The sequence below is a fragment of the Cyprinodon tularosa genome, unplaced genomic scaffold, assembly GCF_016077235.1.
Source record: "Cyprinodon tularosa strain WSP-4 unplaced genomic scaffold, ASM1607723v1 ctg408, whole genome shotgun sequence".
Lineage (NCBI taxonomy): Eukaryota > Metazoa > Chordata > Actinopteri > Cyprinodontiformes > Cyprinodontidae > Cyprinodon > Cyprinodon tularosa.
In genome coordinates this window covers 473,715-497,859 of record NW_024039128.1, presented here as the reverse complement: position 1 = coordinate 497,859, position 24,145 = coordinate 473,715, and the positions used below count along the sequence as shown (strand labels likewise).

The following is a 24,145-nucleotide window of genomic DNA, read 5'->3' as shown; positions in this document are numbered from 1 at the left end:
AAAGGTTTAGTGGTTTAAATAATAATGAAGACAAGAGAGTTAATATTTTTCAAGAAAATACAAATCTGCATTAAAAACAATGAAGAGTAAAAGTAAGATAAGAGAAAAAAGATGAGATGGACGGTAGGTTAGATCTTCCTTAATGGAGTGGAGAGAAAGAAAATGTCCATTATCATTGAACTATAAATGTTATGAATTGAGTTAGAAAAATGTTATTGTCAAAAATCATCGCTTTAATACTAACAATGAAAAGCAGAACATTGATCGTATTCCTGTGGCTCTCTCTAATTTTCATAAACAAGCCCTTCTGGCCTGGTCACTGATGTTCAAACATCATTTTTCTCCTAATAGGTATTTTCTTTGGAATACCAAAGATATATGTTATAAGAAAAAAATCTCTGTTTTTTTGAAAACTGGTTGGTAAGTCAACTTTTCAATGAAAAAGGAAACCTCTTTAATTACGGTATCAATAATGCCATTTTAAGATTCCTATAAGCCCAAAACAATTTGCTATTTTTTTTATGCTGTTCCACCAGGTGTTATAATGTTATTTAAAGGTCAGACTTCTCTGTTCTCCAAAGGCCCAAGACCTCCAACTGAACTAACTGATGCTTATATAGGTAGACTGTGTGTTTTCAAACCAAATCTCCTAAAAATAAAAAACCAAGCAAATTCCAAGTAAGCTGCATCTCAGTTCCTTACGTAACTTCAGTCTGGTCTGGTCTCAGGAGTATGCGGGAACAAAACGTGGTCTCTACCCATTAAATATTTACTAGTAAACAAGGTTAAAGAGGTTTCCTTTAAGATCATTCACAGCTGTTACCCAGTAAAGTCATTTTTGATTAAATATAAAAAGGACATTGATGCCATTTGCACTTCCTGCAACAGTTACTCTGAGTCTGTCTCTCACTGGTCCTGTGAGTACACCAGGCATCTAAGGCAAGGTGTATGTTGCTTCATTCTGGACAATATTTATGACAAATTGGAACTTTATTTTAAGGATGCTTTATTTGGAATCACAAAAATATAAAAAAAGAAAATTCTGACCATTTCTTCTCATGTATCATCTTATATCCAAAAATGTAAAAAGATTATGATTAAACCCTCATGTATCTCTTTCTTTAAAGGAAGCAACAATTTATTTTTCTACATTGTTCTCCTCCATTTACAAAAAAGGCTGTTAAAACTTTATCTTTATGCTGTAAATTAAATATATGTATCTAATCCCTTTATATGCTTTACGTGTAGCTTTATCTAATCGCTATTACTATTTTAACTTTTATTCAGTTATTATTATTTTTTTTTAATTATTATTATTATTTTTGTTCAAACCCCTGGCCATCATTCACTGGGAATTGAACGTATTTCTTTATGTACTTATTGCTTTTTTTGTTTTTTCATCACAATGTTTTTATCACAGCACTTACCTTTATCAAGGCTAAAGTTTAAAAAATGAAATAGTCTAGAGAGCTTTGCTTAACGAAATTTATTTTTGTTTACACTTTTGTGTACAAAATGACAAAAAAAAAAATAAGTCTAAAGTCTAAATGTCGTATTTTATAAATAATTTTCTAATAAAAAATAAATAAACAAAAAAAATAAATAAAAGAAAAGCATTCAATGAACAGTAGGTTGCGAAATGCTAGCTTTGCTTTTAGCAGTTCAATGGGTGGAAGAGGTAAGACCATTAAAATCTATCATTTGCTCAGATTCCAGTTCGTCATTAGTCAGTTTGCAAAATAATCAGTCAGTCAGTAGACCAGATATATTACTTGAAATACAACAAACACTTTACAGAATAAATATGATGGGGCTAGTGGTAAATTTTTTTTGGGTTCCGGCACATAACGAGATAAAAGGAAATGAAAGGGCAGACAGGATGGCTAAGGAGAGTACCAATAAGTTAAGGGTAGACATTAATGTTAGTTTTGGTATAACAGAAATAAAGGGTATAATTAAACAAAAAGCAAAAGAGAGGTGGCAAAAGTTATGGAATGAAGAAAAGAAAGGAAGGTGGCTTTATAAAATACAAAAGAGAATTGGACCAATGAGAAGATCAGAAAGGAACAGGGGAGAAGAGATTATTATTTCTCGACTTAGAATAGGACACACTGGATTGAATAGATCGTTATTTTTGATAGGGAAACATCAGACAGGGAAATGTGACTGTGGGGAAGATGAGACTGTGGAACATGTCATTTTAAATTGTAGTAAATATTCGATACAGAGAAACAGGTTAATAAGGAAACTTAGTGACATGAAAATGAAACTTGACATTGTCGATTTATTGCAGAAGGAATCAGGAAGCAGAGGATATCGGGTTATATTTGAATTTTTGAAACAGATTAGGTTGTATAATAGGGTATAGTTTTATTTTAATTTTTTTTTTTTTTTCTGCCATGTAGTCCACACTCCATACCAGTTGGTGGCGGTAATGCTCACCTAACGTTTTTTGCCAACCGCCAATAAAAATCAATAAGAAGAAGAAGAAGAACAGTAGGTTGCGCTATCCATCCGCCAAGGTGGTAAAGAGAAGAAGAAGAAGAACCTCCTCCCATGATAGAGACGGAGCGACGCATTTCCGGCTTCAGTCTCGAGCTCCAGCACCACCACCACCAAAATGGCGAAGATCGCCAAAACACACGAAGGTAAAAATCTATTAAATTGTAGTTGTTTCAATATCTTCTAGATATTATTCACATTGATTTTTAAATAAATGCACCACCAACTCTATCCCTGGAAGCAGCACGCGCTATTCTGCTCATTTAAGGATTTTAAAGAGGATGAACAGCAGGCCTCTGACGACGCAACGCGGACGGTTTTATATAATGGCGCTGGTTGCTAATGCTAACTAGCTGGCTTAAAGCGACACATTTCCTGTCGCTTTTTTCTTTTAATATTCGGATATATACATAGTCTTTAATTTGCTCTTCGTGCTAAAGCTAAGAACGTGCAATAGTCTTGATAATTCACGTGACTTTTTGTCGTTATTTAGTTTAATGTTTTGCCATCGGTGGTCAGAAGGAAGGCTAGCGCCTAGCATGACCCCCATGTAACCAGCAGTAACCTACATAACAAATGCCATTATGTTCATTAAAAGTTCCATGCAAAACTCCGGTTTTACAAAACCACTTCGGGGTTCTTAAAAAAAATGTTTCATTATTTCATAAATAAAAAAATGTCAATATGGCCCCTTCAATCACGCGTTAAATAATGATGCTGGTGGCATTGAATTTATCAATCCTTAGTCTTTGTTTTTTTGTATCTTGTTTTTTTTGTTGTTGTTGTTAAACTGGTGCGAAATGATGTCACCTATTATATAGCAAAGTATAAATAATACATTTAACATAACGAATCACCTACAGTTTTTTCTTTTTTTTTAAGTTCTTAGCATCTTTTATTTTTCTTATAGTAAATTAGGATGACGCTTTGGAAACTTTTACAGGCCATCTGCTGCTGATGTTGAGCAAGCTCTGTACTGGTGGCTATGCAGTTTAGGCCAATTCATGTCCATTTCTCATTCTCAACAGATGCAGCGGTTTAATTAAAGACAATTTTTGGACTAATTCAGTGTGATTAGGGGGAGTGGTGGCCCAGTGGTTCGGGGAATCCAGAGGTTCTGATTTCAAGCCCCACTCCCACAGACTGCCACTCGGGGTCCCTGAGCTGCACAGGTGGAGGATTATATGCAGAGTTGCATTTCTTCAGTGCGAGATCAATAAAGTTCAATTATTTAATCACAGTTAATTTGCTGTTTGCTGTCTGATTTTTATTTTATTTTTTTACTTAAAAGTAAAAAAAAAAAAATAAACGTAACTTGTATCAGTTGCCTTCTCAGGATGAAACGTAATAGTTTAAAAATAATAATTTCTGATTATCCCCTCAATGTGTGATGTGATGTTATCCTCGCTTAAGTGATCCATTGATCACTTTAACCCAACGGTTGAGTAATGTTTTCTTTTTTAGAGTAAGGAACACATCTGAGCTCAGATTTAATCAACGCTTATAGTTTTAATGAATTTGTCTCGTTATCAGTTGTTTCTAGTCTCAGCTGTCACTATGCATTTCATTTACACTTGGAATATTTATAAACCACAAAAGCATCATTTGTTTTGTTTACTTGGGCATATTTTGTTTCTACCTTTTAGTTTAAATTATTGGTTTATTGGAATGGACAGGGTTAGTAATTCATTAAAAATAGAATAGATAATCCCTTTACTGTTCCACAATTTGGAAATATTTGAAAAGGCAAATAAAGTAATATTTTATTATCGACCTATGAGGGATGATGAATCTGTTTGACATTAGATAATACGGGGATCATCTGGTCCCAGTGAGGTAGATCCACTGTGACAATCCTCAAGACCAGCTGCTGAAAAAGAAACTAAATAGAATTTTTTCTGCAGTTGAATAACAAAAGTTTGCTTGATTAACCTGATGCATTTCTTAAAACATCTTAATTTTGACTTTTTTTTTTAAACTTTGCAGCCAATGCAGAGAGTTGGTAATGATGGATTTTAGCATCCTTAAATTTGCCCCTAACTTTGTAATTAGTTGAAAGTTACATAAATATAAAACCCAAAGGCATATTTTTAACACATCTGTCCTTCAGACACTCATTCCTGGATAATGTAGAATACAACCCTGGCTAATTTCTGAAATGAGCCGTGGCGACTTCCAGTGAACGTCCTGTTGACTAAATTGCTGCTTGATGCAGCAGATATCACGAATCTCGAACTGAAGTCCTTTGAACTGTACAGTTATTGTCCTATCCAGCATTCACTCAACACATGGGCTTTATTATTCATAATTTTTCATTTTTATTCCTTCTCTTGAAATTAGATATCGAGGCCCAGATCCTGGAGATCCAGGGGATGAAGGCCTCCCTGCAGGAGGAGAATGGAGAGCAGGGAGTGGGCCTGGTGTCCACTGGCTTTTATGACCAGGAGATCTATGGAGGCAGCGACAGCCGTTTTGCAGGATATGTCACCTCAATCGCAGCAAACGAACAGGAGGATGTAAGTAGATTTAAAATTTGTGTTTGTTTTCTCCTGCTTTGTGTTCTCCCGCATCATTTTTGGCCCTGCAGAGCTTGACTGCTCCCCATACGTGTTCTATACGCGAGCTAGGAGAATCTTGCCAGTTTGGTGAGATTTGACTAGACTCCTGCTTCTCGGTTCCTCCTCAGGACGACGAAGACGACACGTCAACAAGCTTACTGGGACAAAAGAAGCCCAGCTTCCACGCACCGGTGGCGATGCTTAATTCAATCCCCCAGTCAGATGAGCAGGTATGTCCATGTTTTTCTGGTGCATCTCATCATTATTTAAAGATGACGGGGCAAAAAAATAAAACTGCGTGATTTTTGTTTGTGTCGCAGTACGACCCCTTTGCAGAACACCGTCCACAGAAGATCGCAGATCGGGAGGATGAATACAAAGCCCGCCGCAGACAGATGATCATCTCGCCTGAGCGTCTCGATCCGTTTGCTGATGGTAATTCCTTGTCGTTTATGTTTCCATCACATCAACACTCCCCGAACTTTTAATTTCCCCTCTGCTCACGTTTGTGATTTTTCCCTGTTCATAAACATCAGTAGCTTAGCTTTACCGCTCAACCCTTCGACCACATTGCTCTAGCTTGCTTCCCAGACTCTGTGCCTTCCCTATGGTCAATCCTTCCTTTCTGATTTAAATCCAAATAAAACTACAGAATAATTTTTTTCTGTTAAGGAGAGTCAGTTTTCTGATTTTACCAATAATAAGCTTTTTTTTTTTACTGCCTGATTTGGGACTCTATAGGGTTAACCATGTGTTTAGGGGGAGAGGTGGTTGGGTCTCGCCTAACAAACATGGGTAGCAGTTGGGATGCGTGTGCGTCGAACGGTTTACGCTACCCAACATGGCAGACAGCATGTGAAGACCTGGGTTAGGTCCGGCGCCGCTGACCGGCCGATGCACTGTGCTTTTCCATACTGGGCACAGTCACGTAGATCCCAAGGCAGTCAGAGGAGGAAAGACCGAGCAGCAGAGACGTACTGCTAACCCCCAGATTTCACATCCTCCGTCTCCACCCCGCTCACGTACGTCGTGTGGAGTACTTGGCTGTCATTTTAATCTAAGGGAACCGTTCCACATCCACCGCTGCTCCTCCGCACGTCTTCTCCGTCCTTCTTCGTCAAAATACGGAGCCGAGCTATTTTTAGCTCCGGTCCGGCCAGGTCAAGATCCATAATTGCAATCACACCAAACAGGAAAAAGAACATCGCAGATCCAGTTTGTCAAATTAGAATATGGTAACGACAGATCGGTAAATACTAATTAGAGCATAACTCTTGTAAATAGTCAAAAACTAAGACCGTTTAATTGAATGATTGGATGCTATACTATTCGTACTTCATCATACCAGGAAGCAGATTTCTTATCCTGATTTAAATATTTATTTTACAGTGAGAGGCTTAAAAGTTTAATCAAATCCAGTCAAAACTTCAAAACAAACTTCTTATCTCAGGCCTGGATGAAGTGATGCTGAGTTTGGAAGTAGAGAACAAACATAGTTCATCCAAACTATCTATGATCACAATTATCCCTGTTACAAAAATCCCCAAAAAAAGAAAAAATTTGGGCAGAAACTCAACATCCTGATGGTGATTTTAATGTTATATTAAATAAAGCATTGTTTATTACCGAATCCTTTTCTCCGATGAATTTAATAATAATATCGCGCATGCTCTCCTCGAGCTCCGAGGAAGTCTGAGCGGAGCAGGACGGGAGGAACAGCGGAGGCAGTAGGTGCTGCTTTGCGCAGGCGGTCTGGAGCGAAGCGGAACGGTTACAGAGGATGTGGGATGTCGGGGTAATTTTGTAGCAGTAACGCTCCTTAGCTCTTACATTTCTCTGTTCTGTCCAAGGCCCAGAAAATAAGTGTTTTAAGACTTTATTTCTGATCATCGTACGGATTAAACCGCATCCAGTAGTTTTTAGATGGATGTAAATCATGGGCCTCTACATAAAAGTCCAGTATAAAACTTGCTTTGTAGACATATTTAAGCTTTCTTAGCATTTTCTGCTCTGACTAAAATCAAAGCAACTTATTAGAAGCTAATTTTCAATAGGAGCGTCAAAAAACCGCCGGAGAGTTTCAGATCTGGTCTAGTTTCTCTGAAACCTGCATGTAGAGAGAGCTCTTTGTGTAACTTTGTCATGTTAAAATATATTTTTATTTTACAGCTCTCTCCCTGTAAAATAGAAATATGTTGCCAAGAAAAGTTGTGTGCGAAAAATACCACAGGCCCATACTAACTGTCCTTAATTTCTCTCCTACAGCAGTACTGCTTTGCCAGTCCTGTACTGCACTCTGTAAAGGGTGCAGCAACTCATCCTGTGTAGGTTATGGGGAAGACAGTGCACTTGTCAGTTGGGTCAGGGTCCACTGGCCGCTTGTTTGGGAGGCTGTGATGGGGAATGAGATGCAGCGCAGCTACTTCAAAACCTCAGCCCCTGAGCACCTCTTTGATTCGGCCTCATAGATCCAACCAGTCCAAATTTGGCTTCATATCTTTACATTTGGCTCTCAGAGGAAGCAGAGTTTAATAAAAGAGTGATCAGCCGTGCTGTTAAAAATCCACATTTTTCCCCTGCAGATGTCATTTTCTGCTCATTGTCCTGTAGATCCATTGAATTTTGCCAAACTCTGTAGTGAAAGTCAAACCAATGTGGACCAAAGTGTCGGCATCAGTTGTTTGTAGTTTGGTGGGTATGCCCCGAAGAAGATGCATTGTTCTTTGAATGCCATAAATCATTGCAACACAGGTGGTATACTGTTGTTTGTGACTTCAAACCCTTTTCCAAAGTGTTACTAATGGTAAAGAGAAATTTTCTAGGCTTCTTTTCTGCCGGTTGAAGTCTGACTGCAGAAGGACCCTTGGCACTGAAAGTGTACGTATTCTGAGGAGCACAGCCCAGGAGCCCTGCATCAGTGATGGCTATACTTCTTAATCCACTTAAAGAAATCATCACAACCTCAGCTTTTCTCATGTATCTGTTTGTTTTTCTCTAAACTGCTATGACTCAGTTTAAGAACAACCTGTAAATGTTAACACAATTCAGTAGAAGTTGTTTTGCTAATCAGCTGTTAGAGCAGGAACATAAGTAAATGTGTTGGTAACGAGCTTACTGTGTTTGCGACGGCTCGTCCTCCACTGTCCCTGACGGCTCTTCTTTGTTCTGTTGGTGCTCTTTCGCGCAGGGGGTAAAACACCGGACCCTAAGATGCAGGTCAGGTCGTACGTGGACGTGATGATGGAGCAGAACCTATCCAAAGAGGAGGTGAGACTCTAAAAGAGGAATTTATTTTCTGTACAGCTTGAACAGAAGCTGATGAGGCTACTGCAGCTTCATTTATGGAAAAACAAAAAAATAAAATCTCCTTTTCCTGTTTTCTGCCTAAACGTCTATTCCACCATCTCTAACACGAGTTTTGCTCCCAGTGTTCCCAGTTTTATTTAATAGCACTTAAAGGAAAAGTTCAGTCAGCGAGGAATAATCAATGGTTCATTATTTATACCTAAAACTAATCGTTTGCTTTGAATTTAATGAATTTAGCGTTAATCAGTAAAAAAGAAAAAATTTTCACGGCGATCAGTCTAATATGGAACCCCCCCCCGCCATCTTCCAGCAGTGACATCACGGTGCGGTAAGCCTAGCGCCATTCTTCCCGCTTTACAAGCTAAATCAATGGGAACTACTAGACACATCTGCAATCAACAACAATTATTGAAGATTTCCAGAGGACTTCACCATTGAAATTCACCAGAGCTATAGTGAAACTGACAATGCCCACGTGCATGGCAGCTGGATGCTGGAATACATCGGGTAAAAGTGAAAAAAAGAGTTATTCCACCTTTCTGATTCCTGATCCTCCACGGACGGGTTGGTCGTTGGATCGCCAACTTGAAGAGGGAGGATTTGCCATCGAACTTCTGGCCAGAGAAAAAACCCGTAATATGTAGCCAACATTTGGAAGAAGAATGTTTTCAAGATGACTTGGATAATAGCGCGTTGTGACAAACACCAGATACAGCACTGGGACTTGATCAACAGCCGATACCGCACCGTGACGTCACTAACCAGTAGGTGGCAGTAGTGTTCTTTGACAAACATGGATGCCTCCAGTAAAGCACATTCACATGAAAATTACTCTGAATTAAAAACACTGATCATTTATTGAACAGGATGGAATCATTTCATATTTAAAGAACTTTCAGAAGTTTGAATTCTGAATATGAGCGAACTTTTCCTTTAAACCACCACTTTCCAAACTGCAACCAGTACGGTTAAATGGCTTCCAGAATGCGAATCCTTTCTTACTCTGGAAAAACAAATCTGGTAGTAAGTAATAGTGTCTTAAATAAAGTCTATTTACCCCTAATTTGAGCAGGGAAATAAGAATATTCGCCAATGGAATTACTATTTTTACTCTTAAAATAAAATAATTAGATAATATGCTTTTGAAATAAGACAATGCGATTGTTTCTTTTTTCTTATTTTAAAGGCAATTTGTCTTGTTGTATTGGCAAAGTGTCTAACTTACCTGCTCTATTCAAGGAAACTGCCTTATTTAGAGTTAATATTTTGTTGTGTTAAAGCTTAAAACCTGAATTTCAGGGGAAATAACTGATCAGCCTTCTGCTGTTTATACTAATGCTGATTTATTTCCCACCTCTGATGCGATTCCCGAGACACAATATAGCAGGAAATGCACCATGAAATCAATAGATGAACATTTATTTATTTATCTAATAACACGATTTAAAAGTTTAATCAACCAGTAAATCCAAGATTAGATCATTAAATGTCCAATCAAGTGATGAGAAGCAGAAATTACTTGGATTTGTTTCAATATGACTATAGTAAAGGATTTGAGCATTAAGGCCTCCAGTGTGAATATAGTCATCATTACTATAAGAAGTTTAAAGAGCTTGTTAAAGACTCCTGTCAAAGCTCAGAAAATCTTGGTTGTTCTGCCACATTGAAAATGCAAACGAATGACGGATTTAGATTGAAATCTGGCTTTTTATCCAGGAGAAGGCTCATTTAATGGCTGGTTTTAACGTTTCGTCTGTCCCGGTCTGTCTGTTTAGAGGGAGATCCGCCTGCAGCTGGCAGAGAAGGCCAAATCAGGAGACCTGAAGGCGGTCAACGGCTCTGCTGCCTCCCAGGCCGCTGCCAAACGTAAGCGCCGCTGGGACCAGACGGCTGACCAAACCCCGTCCAACGCCACGCCCAAAAAACTGTCCAGCTGGGACCAGGCTGACGCCGGCGCTGAGGTGATTCTTCACATCCAGCCTGTTCTGGTTCCTGGGGGAAAAAAACCGGACTTCACTCATCCTGCTCTGTTTTAGACTCCAGGACACACACCGGCGCACACGCCCTCCAACAGCCGCTGGGATGAAACTCCTGGTCGTCCTAAAGGCAGCGAGACCCCTGGGGCCACCCCCAGCACCCGCATGTGGGACCCCACTCCCAGCCACACCCCCGCCGGCGCCGCCACCCCCGGCAGGGACACGCCCGGCCACGCCACGCCCGGCCACGGCGGCGCCACAGGAAGCGTCCGCAAGAACCGCTGGGATGAGACCCCGAAGACGGAGAGGGAGACGCCCGGCCATGGCAGCGGCTGGGCAGAGACCCCCCGAACAGACCGAGGGGAGGAGTCTGTGGGGGAGACCCCCACCCCAGGGGCCAGCAAGAGGAAGTCCCGGTGGGACGAGACGCCGGCCAGTCAGATGGGATCCTCCACTCCACTGCTGACCCCAGGAAAAACCCCGCTGGGAACACCGGCCATGAACATGGCCACGCCCACTCCTGGTAAACACCGTCGCCTCGGCGACCTCACGGAGACTTAGAGCTCTCATTTCCCCTTGATGAATCCCACCTTTGTTTGCTTCCAGGTCACCTGATGAGCATGACCCCAGAGCAGCTCCAGGCGTGGCGGTGGGAGCGGGAGATCGATGAGAGGAACCGACCGCTCACCGACGAGGAGCTGGACGCCATGTTCCCCGAAGGCTATAAGGTCAGTTCCTTTCTGTCTGCCAACTCACTGTCACCCGTTCACCTGCTCCTCCAGCTCATCCCTCCCTCCTCTCTGCAGGTTCTACCTCCTCCAGCAGGATACGTTCCGATCCGAACCCCGGCCCGTAAGCTGTCGGCCACGCCCACACCCATCGGGGGCATGACGGGTTTCCACATGCAGGTGGAGGACCGCACCACCAAGCAGATGAACGACCAGCCCTCAGGGAACCTCCCCTTCCTCAAACCCGACGACATTCAGTACTTCGACAAACTGCTGGTCAGCAGCCGGGCCGTTTTACCGCTAAAGCTTCATGCCGTAAATGATCCCATGAACTGACTGTCTGCTGATTTCAGGTCGAGGTGGATGAATCGACTCTGAGCCCGGAGGAGCAGAAGGAGCGCAAGATCATGAAGCTGTTGCTGAAGATCAAGAATGGGACCCCCCCCATGAGAAAGGTCAGTTTTTACCCGTTAGAGACGCATCAACTGCTGCAGGATCAACACCCAGCGCTGAGCCTGCGTGGCCGCAGCGTGAATATGTGCTCGCTACACGACCTCCCCTCTGAGAAGCTGCTGCTGCCCGTGGAGCTTAGTGGACTAATGACTCTACTGGGAGCAATGGAAACCAGCAGGAACTCAGCTCTGTTCTTCTTAAGCTACTGTCACACCTTAACGATTTAGACCAGCTTATTCCTGATGTACGAAAAGCCTGTCAAAAACACATAGGCTGGAAAAGTTATGGGTACGTTTTGTATAAGTCATGAGTACGCTGAAGTACAATGGCATACGTAGACATAAGAAGAGTATGACGTGTGCCATCTTATCCTCATACATGGTCCATCAGTTCTCTGATGGTTGACATGCGTTCAGTGTCACTTCCTTATCAGTCGTGGCGTCTACGGTCATGGCCAAAAGTATTGAGAATGACACAAATATTCTATTTTCTCCTGATCTGCTGCCCTCTGGTTTTCATGTCAGATGTTGTCATCACATGCAGAAATATTATATATATTATAATAATATTATAATTGCAATCATATTCTGAGTAACCAAAGCTTTTAATGACAGAATGAGTTAATGCAGCAAGTCAATATTTGCAGTGTTGACCCCTCTTCTTCAGGACCTCTGTAAATCTCCCTGGCTGCTCTCAATCAACTTCTGGACCAAATCCTGACTGATAGCGTCCATTCTGCACAATCAATGCTTGCATTTAGTCAGAAGGTTTTCGTTTGTCCACCCGTCTCTTGATGATTGATCACAAGTTTTCAATGGGATTAAGATCAGGGGACTTTCCAGGCCATGGGCCCAACATCTCTCTGTTTTGTTCCCTGAGCCAGTTAGATATCAGCTTTGCTTTATGGCGAGGTGCTCCATCATGCTGGAAAAGGCATCGTTCATCACCAAACTGCTCTGGGACGGTTGGGAGAAGTTGCTCTCGGAGGACATTCTGGTTCCATTCTTTATTCATGGCTGTGTTTTTAGGTCAGACTGTGAGAGAGCCGACTCCCTTGGCTGAGAAGCAACCCCACACATGAATGGTTTCAGGATGCTTTACAGTCGGCATGAGACCAGACTGGTGGTAGCGCTCACCTCGTCTTCTCCCAACAAGCTGTTTAGTATTTGTTTTTCCTGGAGAGAAGTGGCTTGTTTGCTGCCCTCCTTCGGACCAGGCCTTGCTCCAAGAGTCTCGTGCAGATGCACTCACACCTGCCTGCTGCCCTTCATGAGCAAGCTCTGCACCGCTGGTAGCCTGATCCCACGGCTGAAACACTTTTCAGAGACGGTCCTGGCGCTCGCTGGTCTTTCTTGGTGCCCTGGAGCCTTTTTGGCAACAATGGAACCTCTCTCCTTGAAGTTCTTGATGATGCCATAGATTGCTGACTGAGGTGCAATCTTTCTAGCTGCCATTCTCTTTCCTGTTTGGCCATTTTTTTGCAGTGCAATGATGACTGCAGGTGTTTCTTTAGAGATAACCATGGTTCACAGAAGAGAAACAATGATGCCCAGCACCAGCCTCTTTTTAAATTGTCCAGTGGTGTCATTCTTACTTAATCATGACAGATTGATCCCCAGCCCTGTCCTCATCACCACCCACACCTGAGTTAATGGAGCAATCACTGAAACCATGTTAGCTGCTCCTTTAAGGCAGGGCTGCAATGACCATGAAATGTATTTTGGGGGATAAAGTTCATTTTCTATGCAAATATTGACTTTGCAATTAATTGCTGTTACGCTGATCACTCTTTAGAACATTCTGGACTATATGCAAATTACTGTTATAAAAACTGAAGCAGTTGTAAATATTAACATTTGAATCATTCTCAAAACTTTTGGCCATGACTGTAGTTTATCCAGAACCTCTGAGTAACTTGTGCAGAACTTCTGCGTAACTTAGCAAGAACTTCTCTCCAATGCAAATCAACGTAGCTGTGTCCCAGATGAGTGCTGAACGGGTTCATGGTGTGATTTTTAATGTTACATCGCTGGCAGGCATAATGGGATGAAATGCTAAACTGATGGTACTACAATTTACGCTGGCCAGTGGGTCGGTGCCACTGCACAGGAGGAAACCGTCAGTTCTCCTCCAGACTTCATCCCCATCATAGGGTGAGCCAGAAGGTGAGAGTGATGGATCCTCCCTGCGTTCACGCCCACCACCAACAAACTTCCTAGCAGACATGACGCTCAATCTGCTGCCACCAAAAACCTTTTCTTTCTTAATACTAGGGGTGTAAATAATAATCGTTTTGTATCGATGCATCGATCCAAAAGCCGACGATCCGATGCATCGACACGTCCACAAGATAATCGATTAATGTTTTTTTTTTCCCCTCCGGTCTATTTTTATCCATTTGCTCCTGGGCGTAATCCTCCCGTGCTGCGGTGGCGCTAAACCTATTTTGCCCTCCTACCGCGCTTCCTGGTTATACTCTTACAGCAGTTTGTTGCAGCAAGCTTCACACAGACATTTTTAAATTATGCTCAGTATTGAAGCGTGGTCTGGGCTACACGCTGTGGGTCTAGATACGGCCGAGGCGATGAGGAAGTGGGGGCGAGTTTAGTCCGACGACGAAGGGACATGAGGGCAAAAAGAGCGGAGATTCAGCTGGAAAAAGCGTCCCAGCGTTCTCGCGCACCTCGCTCTTCTAGCGGGTCAAACTTCACGAGTTTTTTTCCGCAATTTCGGTCATAAAAACAAAACAAGCCGACCTCCTGTCTGATGCACTGTTTGCAGTCAGCTACAATCTGGGAGAGGTGCAGCAGAGCGTCTCTCAAGGGGGCGGTGACGCAACACTCTGGAGCCTTCTTCTTCTTCTTTTTTTTAATGGCGGTTGGCAAACAACTTATAGGTGCATTACCGCTACCTTCCAGAATGGAGTATGGACCAGACAAACGTTCTTCTTAGAAAATTAAAAATACTACCAAAAACTACATCCCCAGATGACCTTTGAAAAAATTCCCTTATATCTAGTTTATTTTTATTCCTGTCTAACTCTCTACGCAACATCTCTCTTTCCTGAATATATTTATTACATTCTAAAAAAAATATGTTGGACAGTTTCTCTGGAGCCGAGGTATTGCATTGAACTCATTACACTGATATTGTGCAGTATTTTTGCAGTATTTTTTGATGCAACTTTTCTACTTCTGTTATTTGCTGTTGTTTCTAAAGAAAATGCATAATGATATTACAGCTTTCATTGATTTATTTCAAACTTGAAACTTTGTTTAGCCTGTAAGGTGTAAAAAAAAAAAATAATAATAAAAAAAAAATTAACCGATTAATCGATTAATCGAATCGAATCGTGGTGTATTCTTAAGTATCGAAAATAATCGAATCGTTGGGTCAGGAAATCGATACTGAATCGAATCGCCATTATGGATGTGATTTACACCCCTACTTAATACTATTTTAATTTTTTTTTTTTTTCTTTTTTTTTTTTTTCTGGTGGGTGGTAAACGGCAACTGGTTTAATACTGCGATCAACAAAATCTTCCTATGCAGTCCGGGCGCGTAGCCCCCATCAGGAGCAGCTTTAACTGATGCAGATGTTTAACTGCTGCTTAGGAAGGAGGAAAACTTCCATCCATCTTCTTCCTCTTATCCGGGGTCGGGTCGCGGGGGTAGCAGCTTTAGTAGGGAGGCCCAGATGTCCCTCTCTCCAGCCACTTGGTCTAACTCCTCCGGAGGAATCCGAAGGCGTTCCCAGGCCAGCAGAGAAACATAGTCCCTCCAGCGTGTCCTGGGTCTCCCCCCGGGTCTCTTCCCGGTGGGACGTGCCTGGAACACCTCACCAGGGAGACGTCCAGGAGGCATCCTAAACTCGAGCCACCTCAACTGGCTCCTCTCCATGTGGAGGAGCAGCGGCTCTACTCTGAGCTCCTCACCTCCCTCTCTAAGGGAGAGCCCAGACACACTATAGAGAAAACTAATTTTAGCCGCTTGGATCCGGGATCTCGTTCTTTGGGTCATGACCAAAAGCTCCTGACCATAGATGAGGGTAGGAACATGGATTGACCGGTAAATCGCATGCTTCACAGTAGACGCCGCACCAAGCATTGATCTCCGGCTCCATCTTCCCATCATCCGTGAACAAGAGGAAGACTTGTTTAGAGATTTTGATTTGTTCTATTTAAGCTGAAGGATACAGATGCAGCTTAAAGTACATAAAAGGACCTTTTTTTTGGGTGTAAATAAAGTATCTGTTGAATGTGACCTCCGGTTCTGACCCGTGTCGTCCTCCTCTGCCAGGCCGCTCTGCGCCAGATTACAGATAAAGCTCGGGAGTTTGGAGCGGGTCCGCTATTCAACCAGATCCTGCCGCTGCTTATGTCCCCCACGCTGGAGGACCAGGAGCGCCACCTGCTGGTCAAGGTCATCGACCGCATCCTCTACAAACTGGACGACCTGGTCCGGCCGTACGTCCACAAGGTGAGGTCCGCGGCGGCGAGGTGGGTTCGCTCTGCGAACGTCTGCCGTTCTCTAACGGTTCTCCTCTCTGCAGATCCTGGTGGTGATCGAGCCGCTGCTGATCGATGAAGATTATTACGCCAGAGTGGAAGGCAGGGAGATCATCTCCAACTTGGCCAAGGTATCGTTCTTGTCAGGCAGCTGCAGTATGAGGAGGTTTTAGCGAACCATTCTCGCCTGTTGGACCGGTCTGTGGTCAGAACGGGGCTAGTTGTTCGCCAGATTGACGCCAACATGAGAGCATGCAGACCTGGTGTTTCCAACTGGTCTGTTCTCAACCTGCACCCGTTGGTTACAAAGCTTTGAATAACCATTCTTCTCTGGTAGATTCAGTCTGTTTTTTTCCCAGAAGGACGACCTGTACTGAACTTCATCAGCTGGTTGATTTTTAACCTTTACGTGCGTTTCGTGTCCCAGGCTGCCGGCTTGGCCACCATGATCTCCACCATGAGGCCGGACATCGACAACATGGACGAGTATGTCAGAAACACCACCGCTCGAGCCTTCGCCGTGGTGGCCTCCGCCCTTGGCATCCCCTCCCTCCTCCCCTTCCTCAAAGCCGTGTGTAAAAGCAAGAAGTCGTGGCAGGCGAGACACACCGGCATCAAGATCGTCCAGCAGATCGCCATCCTGATGGGCTGCGCCATCCTGCCTCACCTGCGCAGCCTGGTGGAGATTATAGAACACGGTCAGTCTTCAGCTTCTGGCTTCAGACATTTATTTACAAACCGTTAAATCCAAACAAAAATCTCAGTTCTTATTTCGTTATTAAAAGAAAAATACAGTTTAGTTGCGTCTGAAGTTGAGTAAATCGATACTTGCAGGTCTTTAACACTAGGGCCGTTTTTCCATTCACAAGAACACGAGTTGGACTCAAGTAAGTTCTTGAGTGGAACAGGGGAAAGTCTGAACTCTGGGAGAACGGGAGCACGCAGAATAAATCTGGGTCAATTGGAACAGAAGCTTACTGATGACATCATCACACGCTCAATTCATCTAGAGCTGTTATTAATTGACTTTTTTTCATTTAGTGGGGGAATAATGATGAACACAGTCAGAGAAACACAAATCAAATTAACATTTTGGCAAAGGACAGCTGTCAGTCTGGAGAATGGACAAGTGTGCTCCTGATGCATGCTGGGTAAAGAGGGAGGAGCCAGAACAACATCCGTTGACTTTGTCTGTTCTTGGTCTTCTTGTTCTTGTGAACTGGAACAGTACTGACAGGGGTTGAGATTAAGGATTTTTACCACTTGCCTTTTGGGCAAGTGACTTTCACATTTCATTTGCCCAGAAACAATTTTTACTTGCCCAGTATAATGTTTGATAAATAGAGTTCATAATATTCATTTTTGTATATATATCAATGAAACTCATCTTTTCAAAATAAGCTTTGCTTTAAACTGTTGTGTGCTTGGCAAAATATAAATTGTAATGTTAAAAATAAAAAAAAACACTTGACGGCTTAAAAACTTACACTACTACTACTCACCAATTTAACATTTTTAGCTCTAACATTTAAATGCACCACTCCAATGTCTAAGAGAAAAAAATTTAATGAACATTTTTTAATGTATGACCACTGTACAGAAGCCTGCCATATGATAAAAAAAATAACACTGTGCGCATACAGTTATTATTTTCCTAATCCTTGACTGATCATTTTTAATCTAGCGTGTATTATATAGTATAGATTAAATTCATCATCCAGCTGCTGCTCTGCAGAATTCTCTCCCCAAGAGCTGAATCACTAACCTGACAACAGCCAGATGCATGTCTCGCTCCGCCCAGCTCCACTCACATACATCTGGGACACCACCATAGAAATTGCCTTTACTGAAGGCTGGGCCTTATCAAAACTCCTTGCATATGATTGGATAAGCCACTTGTCTGTCATCTTTATTGACGTGCTATTTCAACCACTCACACCGAAGCTAACCCGAGACGCTGTGAGAGGAGGAGCCATTTGGTAGATCAAGCTCTTGCCAAATCCGGTCGGGAGAAGGGCGAAAACATCGTTTCCACCAACAAAAGCCTTCAAAGTCGTTCTCTGATGTTCTTTTAATCAAACAATATCAGATAGATTGGACAACACAGAAGAAATAGCAGCATCAATGCTAACGCTTGCTTCCTCAATGCGAGCCGCCATTGTTGTTGGAATCTCACGGTCGCTTCTCCACTCCAGGACACACCCACCCTGCGTCCTGATTGGACAGACCATAAATACGGTTGGGGAAATCACTTTCAATGAGCGGGTTCCCAGATGTATGTGAGTGGAGCTGGGCGGAGCGAGACATGCATCTGGCTGTTGTCAGGTTACTGAATCACGCCATCTAGCGGAAAATCACGTGAGAATGTGTACAAAACGACAAAAATGGCACCGGCAACGCTTGTGGGTCGTTTTCAGCGAATGTCTGTGATTTTAAAGTAATTTTGAGTGATACCTTTTTTTTGCTACCATTGCACTTGCCCGGCGGGCAAATGCAATGAAAATTGTACTCTCCCAACAATAAATCGGGCAATGGCTAACATCGAGCCCTGTCTGAGGCTGACGTTCCACAAGATCGCACGAGTACACAGAATGAGGAATGAGAAACGGCACAAGAGTTCTCTATAGAATGTTGGTTGCTAGGCAACATCAATCAACTGTGGGAAGAATTTACAATGCAACTAATAGAGCCATCAAAATGACGGCTGTGGGAGATCGAGGTAAACTTAAACATGATTTTTTTTATGTTTTTACTTTATTAAAAAAAAACGTCAAAATGAAGGAAATATAGAAAAAGGGAAAGTCAGTTAATATGAGCAACATATGATTAATGTAAATAAAGTTCTCTCCCAGAATCGTCAAAATGACGACCCTGGTTTGTTCTAGAGTTAAACTCTCCGTCACTGTTTAACCGTAACCATAGGAACCATCTTAGAAAGCTCACTTTCAATATGGTCACTGAGATGTTTTCTGACGCTGCAGGTCTGGTGGACGAGCAGCAGAAGGTGAGGACCATCAGTGCCCTGGCCATTGCCGCCCTGGCCGAAGCTGCTACGCCCTACGGCATCGAGTCCTTCGACTCTGTGCTGAAGCCGCTGTGGAAAGGCATCCGGCAGCACAGAGGAAAGGTGAGCCTTTCTACTCCCACAGGTCTTTTTTTGCAAGATCAACACCCAGCACTGCGCCTGCGTGTGGCTGCAGTGTGAATACTTGCTTGCTAGATGGTCTCCTTTCAGGAGCTGCCGCCGTCACCCGGCGTCCAGTGATGGACGGTCGATGCCTGGCTGAAGGCAGCAGACAAATAAACGTACTCATTGATATCTCCATAACTCCTAACCTCTCGTGGTGTCACCAGGGTCTGGCTGCTTTCCTCAAAGCCATCGGTTATCTGATCCCCCTGATGGACGCCGAATACGCCAACTACTACACCAGAGAGGTGATGCTGATCCTGATCAGAGAGTTCCAGTCACCTGATGAGGAGATGAAGAAGATCGTGCTGAAGGTAGGAAAGCTCGGATCTACCGTAAAGGTTTGGCGGCTCATTCTCGCCTGTTCGGCCGCCACGTGGCCGCAGCAGGGCTAGTAGTCCGCTAGATGAACACCAGCATGAGAGCCATCAGGAAGAGCAGCTGTTCTCTTTCTGTTCTCACCCTGCACCCGCTGGTTACAGCCTCACACCCGCTGCAGATCAGCTGCTTTAACTTCTCTTCTGTGTCTCAGGTGGTGAAGCAGTGCTGCGGCACTGACGGCGTGGAAGCAAACTACATCAAAACGGAGATCCTGCCCCCTTTCTTCAAGCACTTCTGGCAGCACAGGATGGCTCTGGACAGACGCAACTACAGACAGGTGAGCCGAAGGCAGAGTTTAGATGAACTCACATTTATTTCCCAGTTAGATTTGGACATTTAAAGTTAAAAAGGTTCTTCTTTCCTGGAGCTTTTTCGCATCCAGCTCACACTAATCTGGTTTCTTCCTTTTTTGCTTTGAATTCAAGGTTTAAACTGAAATTTGAAAAAATGTAACTAAATCCACGTAATGCAGCTAAAGGTCAACTTTATCGGGGTGTCCACAGGTCATTAAAAAGCATTAAAAGTCAATAAGTCAAGCTTTTTTTATAATAAAGTCCTTGGATGGGATTAGAATTCATTAATGTGACGGATCAAATGAAAAGGTTTCTGTTTGCGCCTTCAGCTGGTGGACACCACCGTGGAGCTGGCGAATAAAGTGGGAGCAGCAGAGATCATCTCTCGCATCGTCGATGACTTGAAGGACGAAGCAGAGCAGTACAGGAAGATGGTGATGGAGACCATCGAGAAGATCATGGGCAACCTGGGAGCCGCCGACATCGACCACAAGCTGGAGGAGCAGCTGATCGACGGCATCCTGTACGCCTTCCAGGAGCAGACCACAGAGGTGAGGAGGAGCTCTGCCGCCGGCCGGCCGGCGCTTCTAGAGCCGCTTTTCTGGAGGTGAACTCAGTTTCTCTGGATATCTCTGTTTCTGCAGGACTCTGTGATGCTGAACGGCTTCGGAACGGTGGTGAACGCTCTAGGGAAGCGCGTGAAACCGTACCTGCCTCAGATCTGCGGTACGGTGCTGTGGCGTCTCAACAACAAGTCGGCCAAAGTCCGACAGCAGGCTGCGGATCTCATCTCCCGCACCGCCGTGGTGATGAAGACCTGTCAGGAGGTAAGCTGTGCGGCGTCTGCATCGCAGCGCGACCGAACGCACAAACTGACGCTTCTTTCTGCCACAGGAGAAGCTAATGGGTCATCTGGGCGTTGTTCTATACGAGTACCTGGGAGAGGAGTACCCTGAGGTGCTGGGCAGCATCCTGGGAGCGCTGAAGGCCATCGTTAACGTCATAGGTGAAGCGCAGCTCACATCCGCCTGCTGACGCGTCGTTTGAGGAGTTTATTAATGAAGAAACTTGGTTCTCTTGCAGGTATGCACAAGATGACTCCACCCATCAAAGACCTGCTCCCTCGTCTGACGCCCATCCTGAAGAACAGACATGAGAAGGTGCAGGAGAACTGCATCGACCTGGTGGGCAGGATAGCCGACAGGTCAGTGCCGATCAGGAAGTGATTCTGACCCGCGGCGCTGCCGCCGTGACGCTCCGTTTCATCCGAACCCGTTTCTGTGCAGGGGGGCTGAATACGTGTCGGCCAGAGAGTGGATGAGGATTTGTTTCGAGCTGCTGGAGCTGCTCAAAGCTCACAAAAAGGCCATCCGTAGAGCCACGGTCAACACGTTCGGTTACATCGCCAAAGCCATCGGGTGAGCCCCCCACACACACACCCTTTTTTTTTTTTCTATCAGAGCATTTTTATTTATTCGTCTCCCTCTCTCCTCAGGCCTCATGACGTGTTGGCCACCCTGCTGAACAACCTGAAGGTCCAGGAGCGTCAGAACCGAGTCTGCACGACCGTGGCCATCGCCATTGTGGCCGAGACCTGCTCGCCGTTCACGGTGCTGCCGGCGCTCATGAACGAGTACAGAGTTCCTGAGCTGAACGTGCAGAACGGCGTCTTGAAGTCGCTCTCCTTCCTGTTCGAGTACATCGGAGAAATGGGCAAAGACTACATCTACGCCGTCACTCCTCTGCTGGAGGACGCGCTGATGGACAGGTGGGAGGGGTTGAATTTCTATTCAGTTTATTTCTATAGCTCCAATTCCCATCATGTCATCTCAGGTCACTTTCCAGTTCACCAGATCATCCAGTCAGATTGATTCAAAGTTTTCTATCTAAAGAAAACCAGCTGATTGCATCGACTCATTGACTCTTCAGCAATCCCTCACACTAAGCATGCTTGTAGCGACAGCGGAGAGGAAAAACTCCCCTTTAACAGGAAGGATTCTCCAGCAGAACCAGGCTCAGTGTGAGCGGCCATCTGCTGAGGCCCACTGGGGTTCAAGGAGACAGAAGCAGACATAGAAAAAGAAGCATAGATACAAAAGGCAACTGTCAACCAGCTCCACAGGCGGCCCCGTCCAGGAAACACACAGCCAGGCAGACGAGCTCCGAGCCAGCTCCCATGTCAGAGGATGAAGAGAGCACATCCAGTTAGTCACAGTCAGAGAAACAGGACTACACTGGAAAACAGGCCAAGCTCCAACATCTAGAAACAAAGGTGTTGATGGCAGCAGCACAGCTGATATTTCTCTCCAGGATGGAGTCACAGCCAAACAGGAACAGACCAGATGAAGCTACTATGAGAAAAAGCAGAGAGAGCAGAACGTTAGAGATTGAACTAACAGATTCTGCAGAGTGGGAGAATAGAGATAGAATGAAGCAGGATGATGAAAAAGGGGTCCCTATGTCCTCCACTAGTCTAAGCCTATAGCAGCAGAACTATAGAGATAGATCAGGATAACCTGAGCCACTCTAACTAGAAGCTTTATCAAAAAGGAAAGTTTTAAGCCTAGCCTTAAAAGTAGACAGGGTGTCTGCCTCACGGACTAAAACTGGTAGTTGGTTCCACAGGAGAGGAGCCTGAGAACTAAAAGATCTGCCTCCCATTCTACTTTTAGAAATTCTAGGAACCACTAGTAAACCTGCAGATTGAGAGCGGAGTGCTCTGTTAGGAACATAAGGAACAATCAGATCTCTGATATCAGATGGAGCTTGGCCATTTAAGGCTTTATATGTGAGAAGGAGGATTTTAAATTCTATTCTGGATTTAACAGGAAGCCAATGAAGAGAAGCCAGGATAGGAGAGATATGATCTCTCTTTTTCATTTTCATCAGAACCCTGGCTGCAGCATTTTGGATCAGCTGAAGGCTTTTAACTACAGTTTGTGGACTTCCTGATTGTGGCGAACAGACAGAGCAGGTTGAACGTCCACTGAGGTTGTTTTTCCGTCTCCTGCAGGGATCTGGTCCACAGACAGACGGCCAGCGCCGTGGTGCAGCACATGTCTCTGGGCGTCTACGGCTTCGGCTGTGAGGACTCTCTCAACCATTTACTGAACTACGTGTGGCCCAACGTTTTCGAGACGTCTCCCCACGTCATCCAGGCAGTAATGGGGGCCCTAGAGGGGCTGAGGGTGGCCCTCGGGCCCTGCCGCATGCTGCAGTACTGCTTACAGGTAGGGGTCCGGAAAAGTGTTGGATCTGACGCCAAACGCTGCACCATCTAACCGCCGTTTCTCCGTTTGTCTCCGCAGGGTCTGTTCCATCCTGCCCGCAAGGTGAGGGACGTCTACTGGAAGATTTATAACTCCATCTACATCGGCTCCCAGGACGCGCTGATCGCTCACTACCCGCAGGTCTACAACGACGAGAAAAACGTCTACGTGCGCTACGAGCTGGAGTACGCTTTGTAAATATCCTCCCCTCTTCGCCGCCCGCAATTCCGTTTTTATTTAGTGGCTTCATGTTGCTTACATTCAGTTTCCTCTGTTTGAGTGAAAAATGGGAACGGAAAGGAAGGAACCTTGTAGAGTCTGTATGTATTTTTTACTTTTACTTCGTGTTTCCTGTGAGAAGCAGTTGAGGTCAGAAGATGATCTTGGAAAATAGACGTCATCAGCACATTTTAAGATCCTGATTGTTTTTGTCTTTGAATTGGTTATGATAGATCTGTAGAATCAGAAACGCTTCATTCTTCACCTCCTCTGTTCTTAGATCAAGGCTTTATTTAACCAAATAAAAGGTTTGTGTACAAAATCCTGTTTCTGTCTCAAATTTTTTAATCTGTAATGAAAACCAGCTGCACCACAGACATCGACCCGGTTTCCCCTGCAGTCGGCTTAGGCCACGTCAGATTTTCACTTTTGGACATTTTTTATTTATCTTTATCAAAGATTTTTCATTTTAGTCTGGGGACAAAAAAAATGTCATGTAGACCTTTTTTCTTTTCTTTTTTTTATCTGATGAACTCATAACATTGAGAATAACTAAGTTGTAAAATTATCAGAGTAAAGTCGCAACATTTGGAGACTAATTTCATAGAATTATGAGAATAATTCTTCCAAGAGTAAAAAAAAAAAAAAAAAGCAATCCTCTGGACTTTGTTTCCAAGTTTGAAGACGTTTCTCTTCCCATCCAGGAAGATTTTTCATTTCAAAATGTCAGAATTAGCGTTGAGTTCCAGGCTTTATAGAGTGGAC

General features: G+C 43.9%; 1 protein-coding gene across 5 annotated transcripts; it reads left to right on the top strand.

Annotated features, from left to right (window-relative positions):
- Window positions 1-2,586: 2,586 nt before the first annotated feature.
- Window positions 2,587-23,707, top strand: sf3b1 (splicing factor 3b, subunit 1). Of its 5 annotated transcripts, XM_038298472.1 has the most exons (24): window positions 2,621-2,648; window positions 4,843-5,018; window positions 5,189-5,290; window positions 5,381-5,495; window positions 8,248-8,327; window positions 10,142-10,327; window positions 10,403-10,865; window positions 10,949-11,070; window positions 11,149-11,346; window positions 11,424-11,525; window positions 15,823-16,002; window positions 16,076-16,162; window positions 16,459-16,729; window positions 19,013-19,158; window positions 19,386-19,532; window positions 19,751-19,876; window positions 20,222-20,443; window positions 20,537-20,719; window positions 20,787-20,898; window positions 20,976-21,096; window positions 21,179-21,310; window positions 21,388-21,660; window positions 22,906-23,122; window positions 23,201-23,707. In XM_038298472.1, exons 1-24 carry the CDS (start codon window positions 2,621-2,623, stop codon window positions 23,357-23,359), a joined length of 3,948 nt encoding a protein of 1,315 aa, XP_038154400.1. In that variant the 3' UTR covers window positions 23,360-23,707. The 5 variants fall into 5 exon arrangements, 4 of the variants coding, with proteins under 4 accessions (XP_038154403.1, XP_038154402.1, XP_038154400.1 ...); XM_038298473.1 differs by lacking the exons at window positions 2,621-2,648; window positions 4,843-5,018; window positions 5,189-5,290 and adding an exon at window positions 7,883-7,937 and having other exon boundaries at window positions 5,436-5,495; window positions 23,201-23,359; XR_005281920.1 differs by lacking the exons at window positions 10,403-10,865; window positions 10,949-11,070; window positions 11,149-11,346; ... (13 more) ...; window positions 22,906-23,122; window positions 23,201-23,707 and adding an exon at window positions 7,883-7,937 and having other exon boundaries at window positions 2,587-2,648; window positions 10,142-10,204.
- The last annotated feature ends 438 nt before the right edge of the window (window positions 23,708-24,145 follow it).

Coding starts and splice junctions, on each gene's coding strand:
- sf3b1 (XM_038298472.1), top strand. CDS start 2,621: ATGGCGAAGATCGCCAAAACACACGAAG. Junction 21,097..21,178: donor GTGGGCAGGATAGCCGACAG/GTCAGTGCCGAT, acceptor GTTTCTGTGCAG/GGGGGCTGAATACGTGTCGG. Junction 21,661..22,905: donor GAGGACGCGCTGATGGACAG/GTGGGAGGGGTT, acceptor CGTCTCCTGCAG/GGATCTGGTCCACAGACAGA.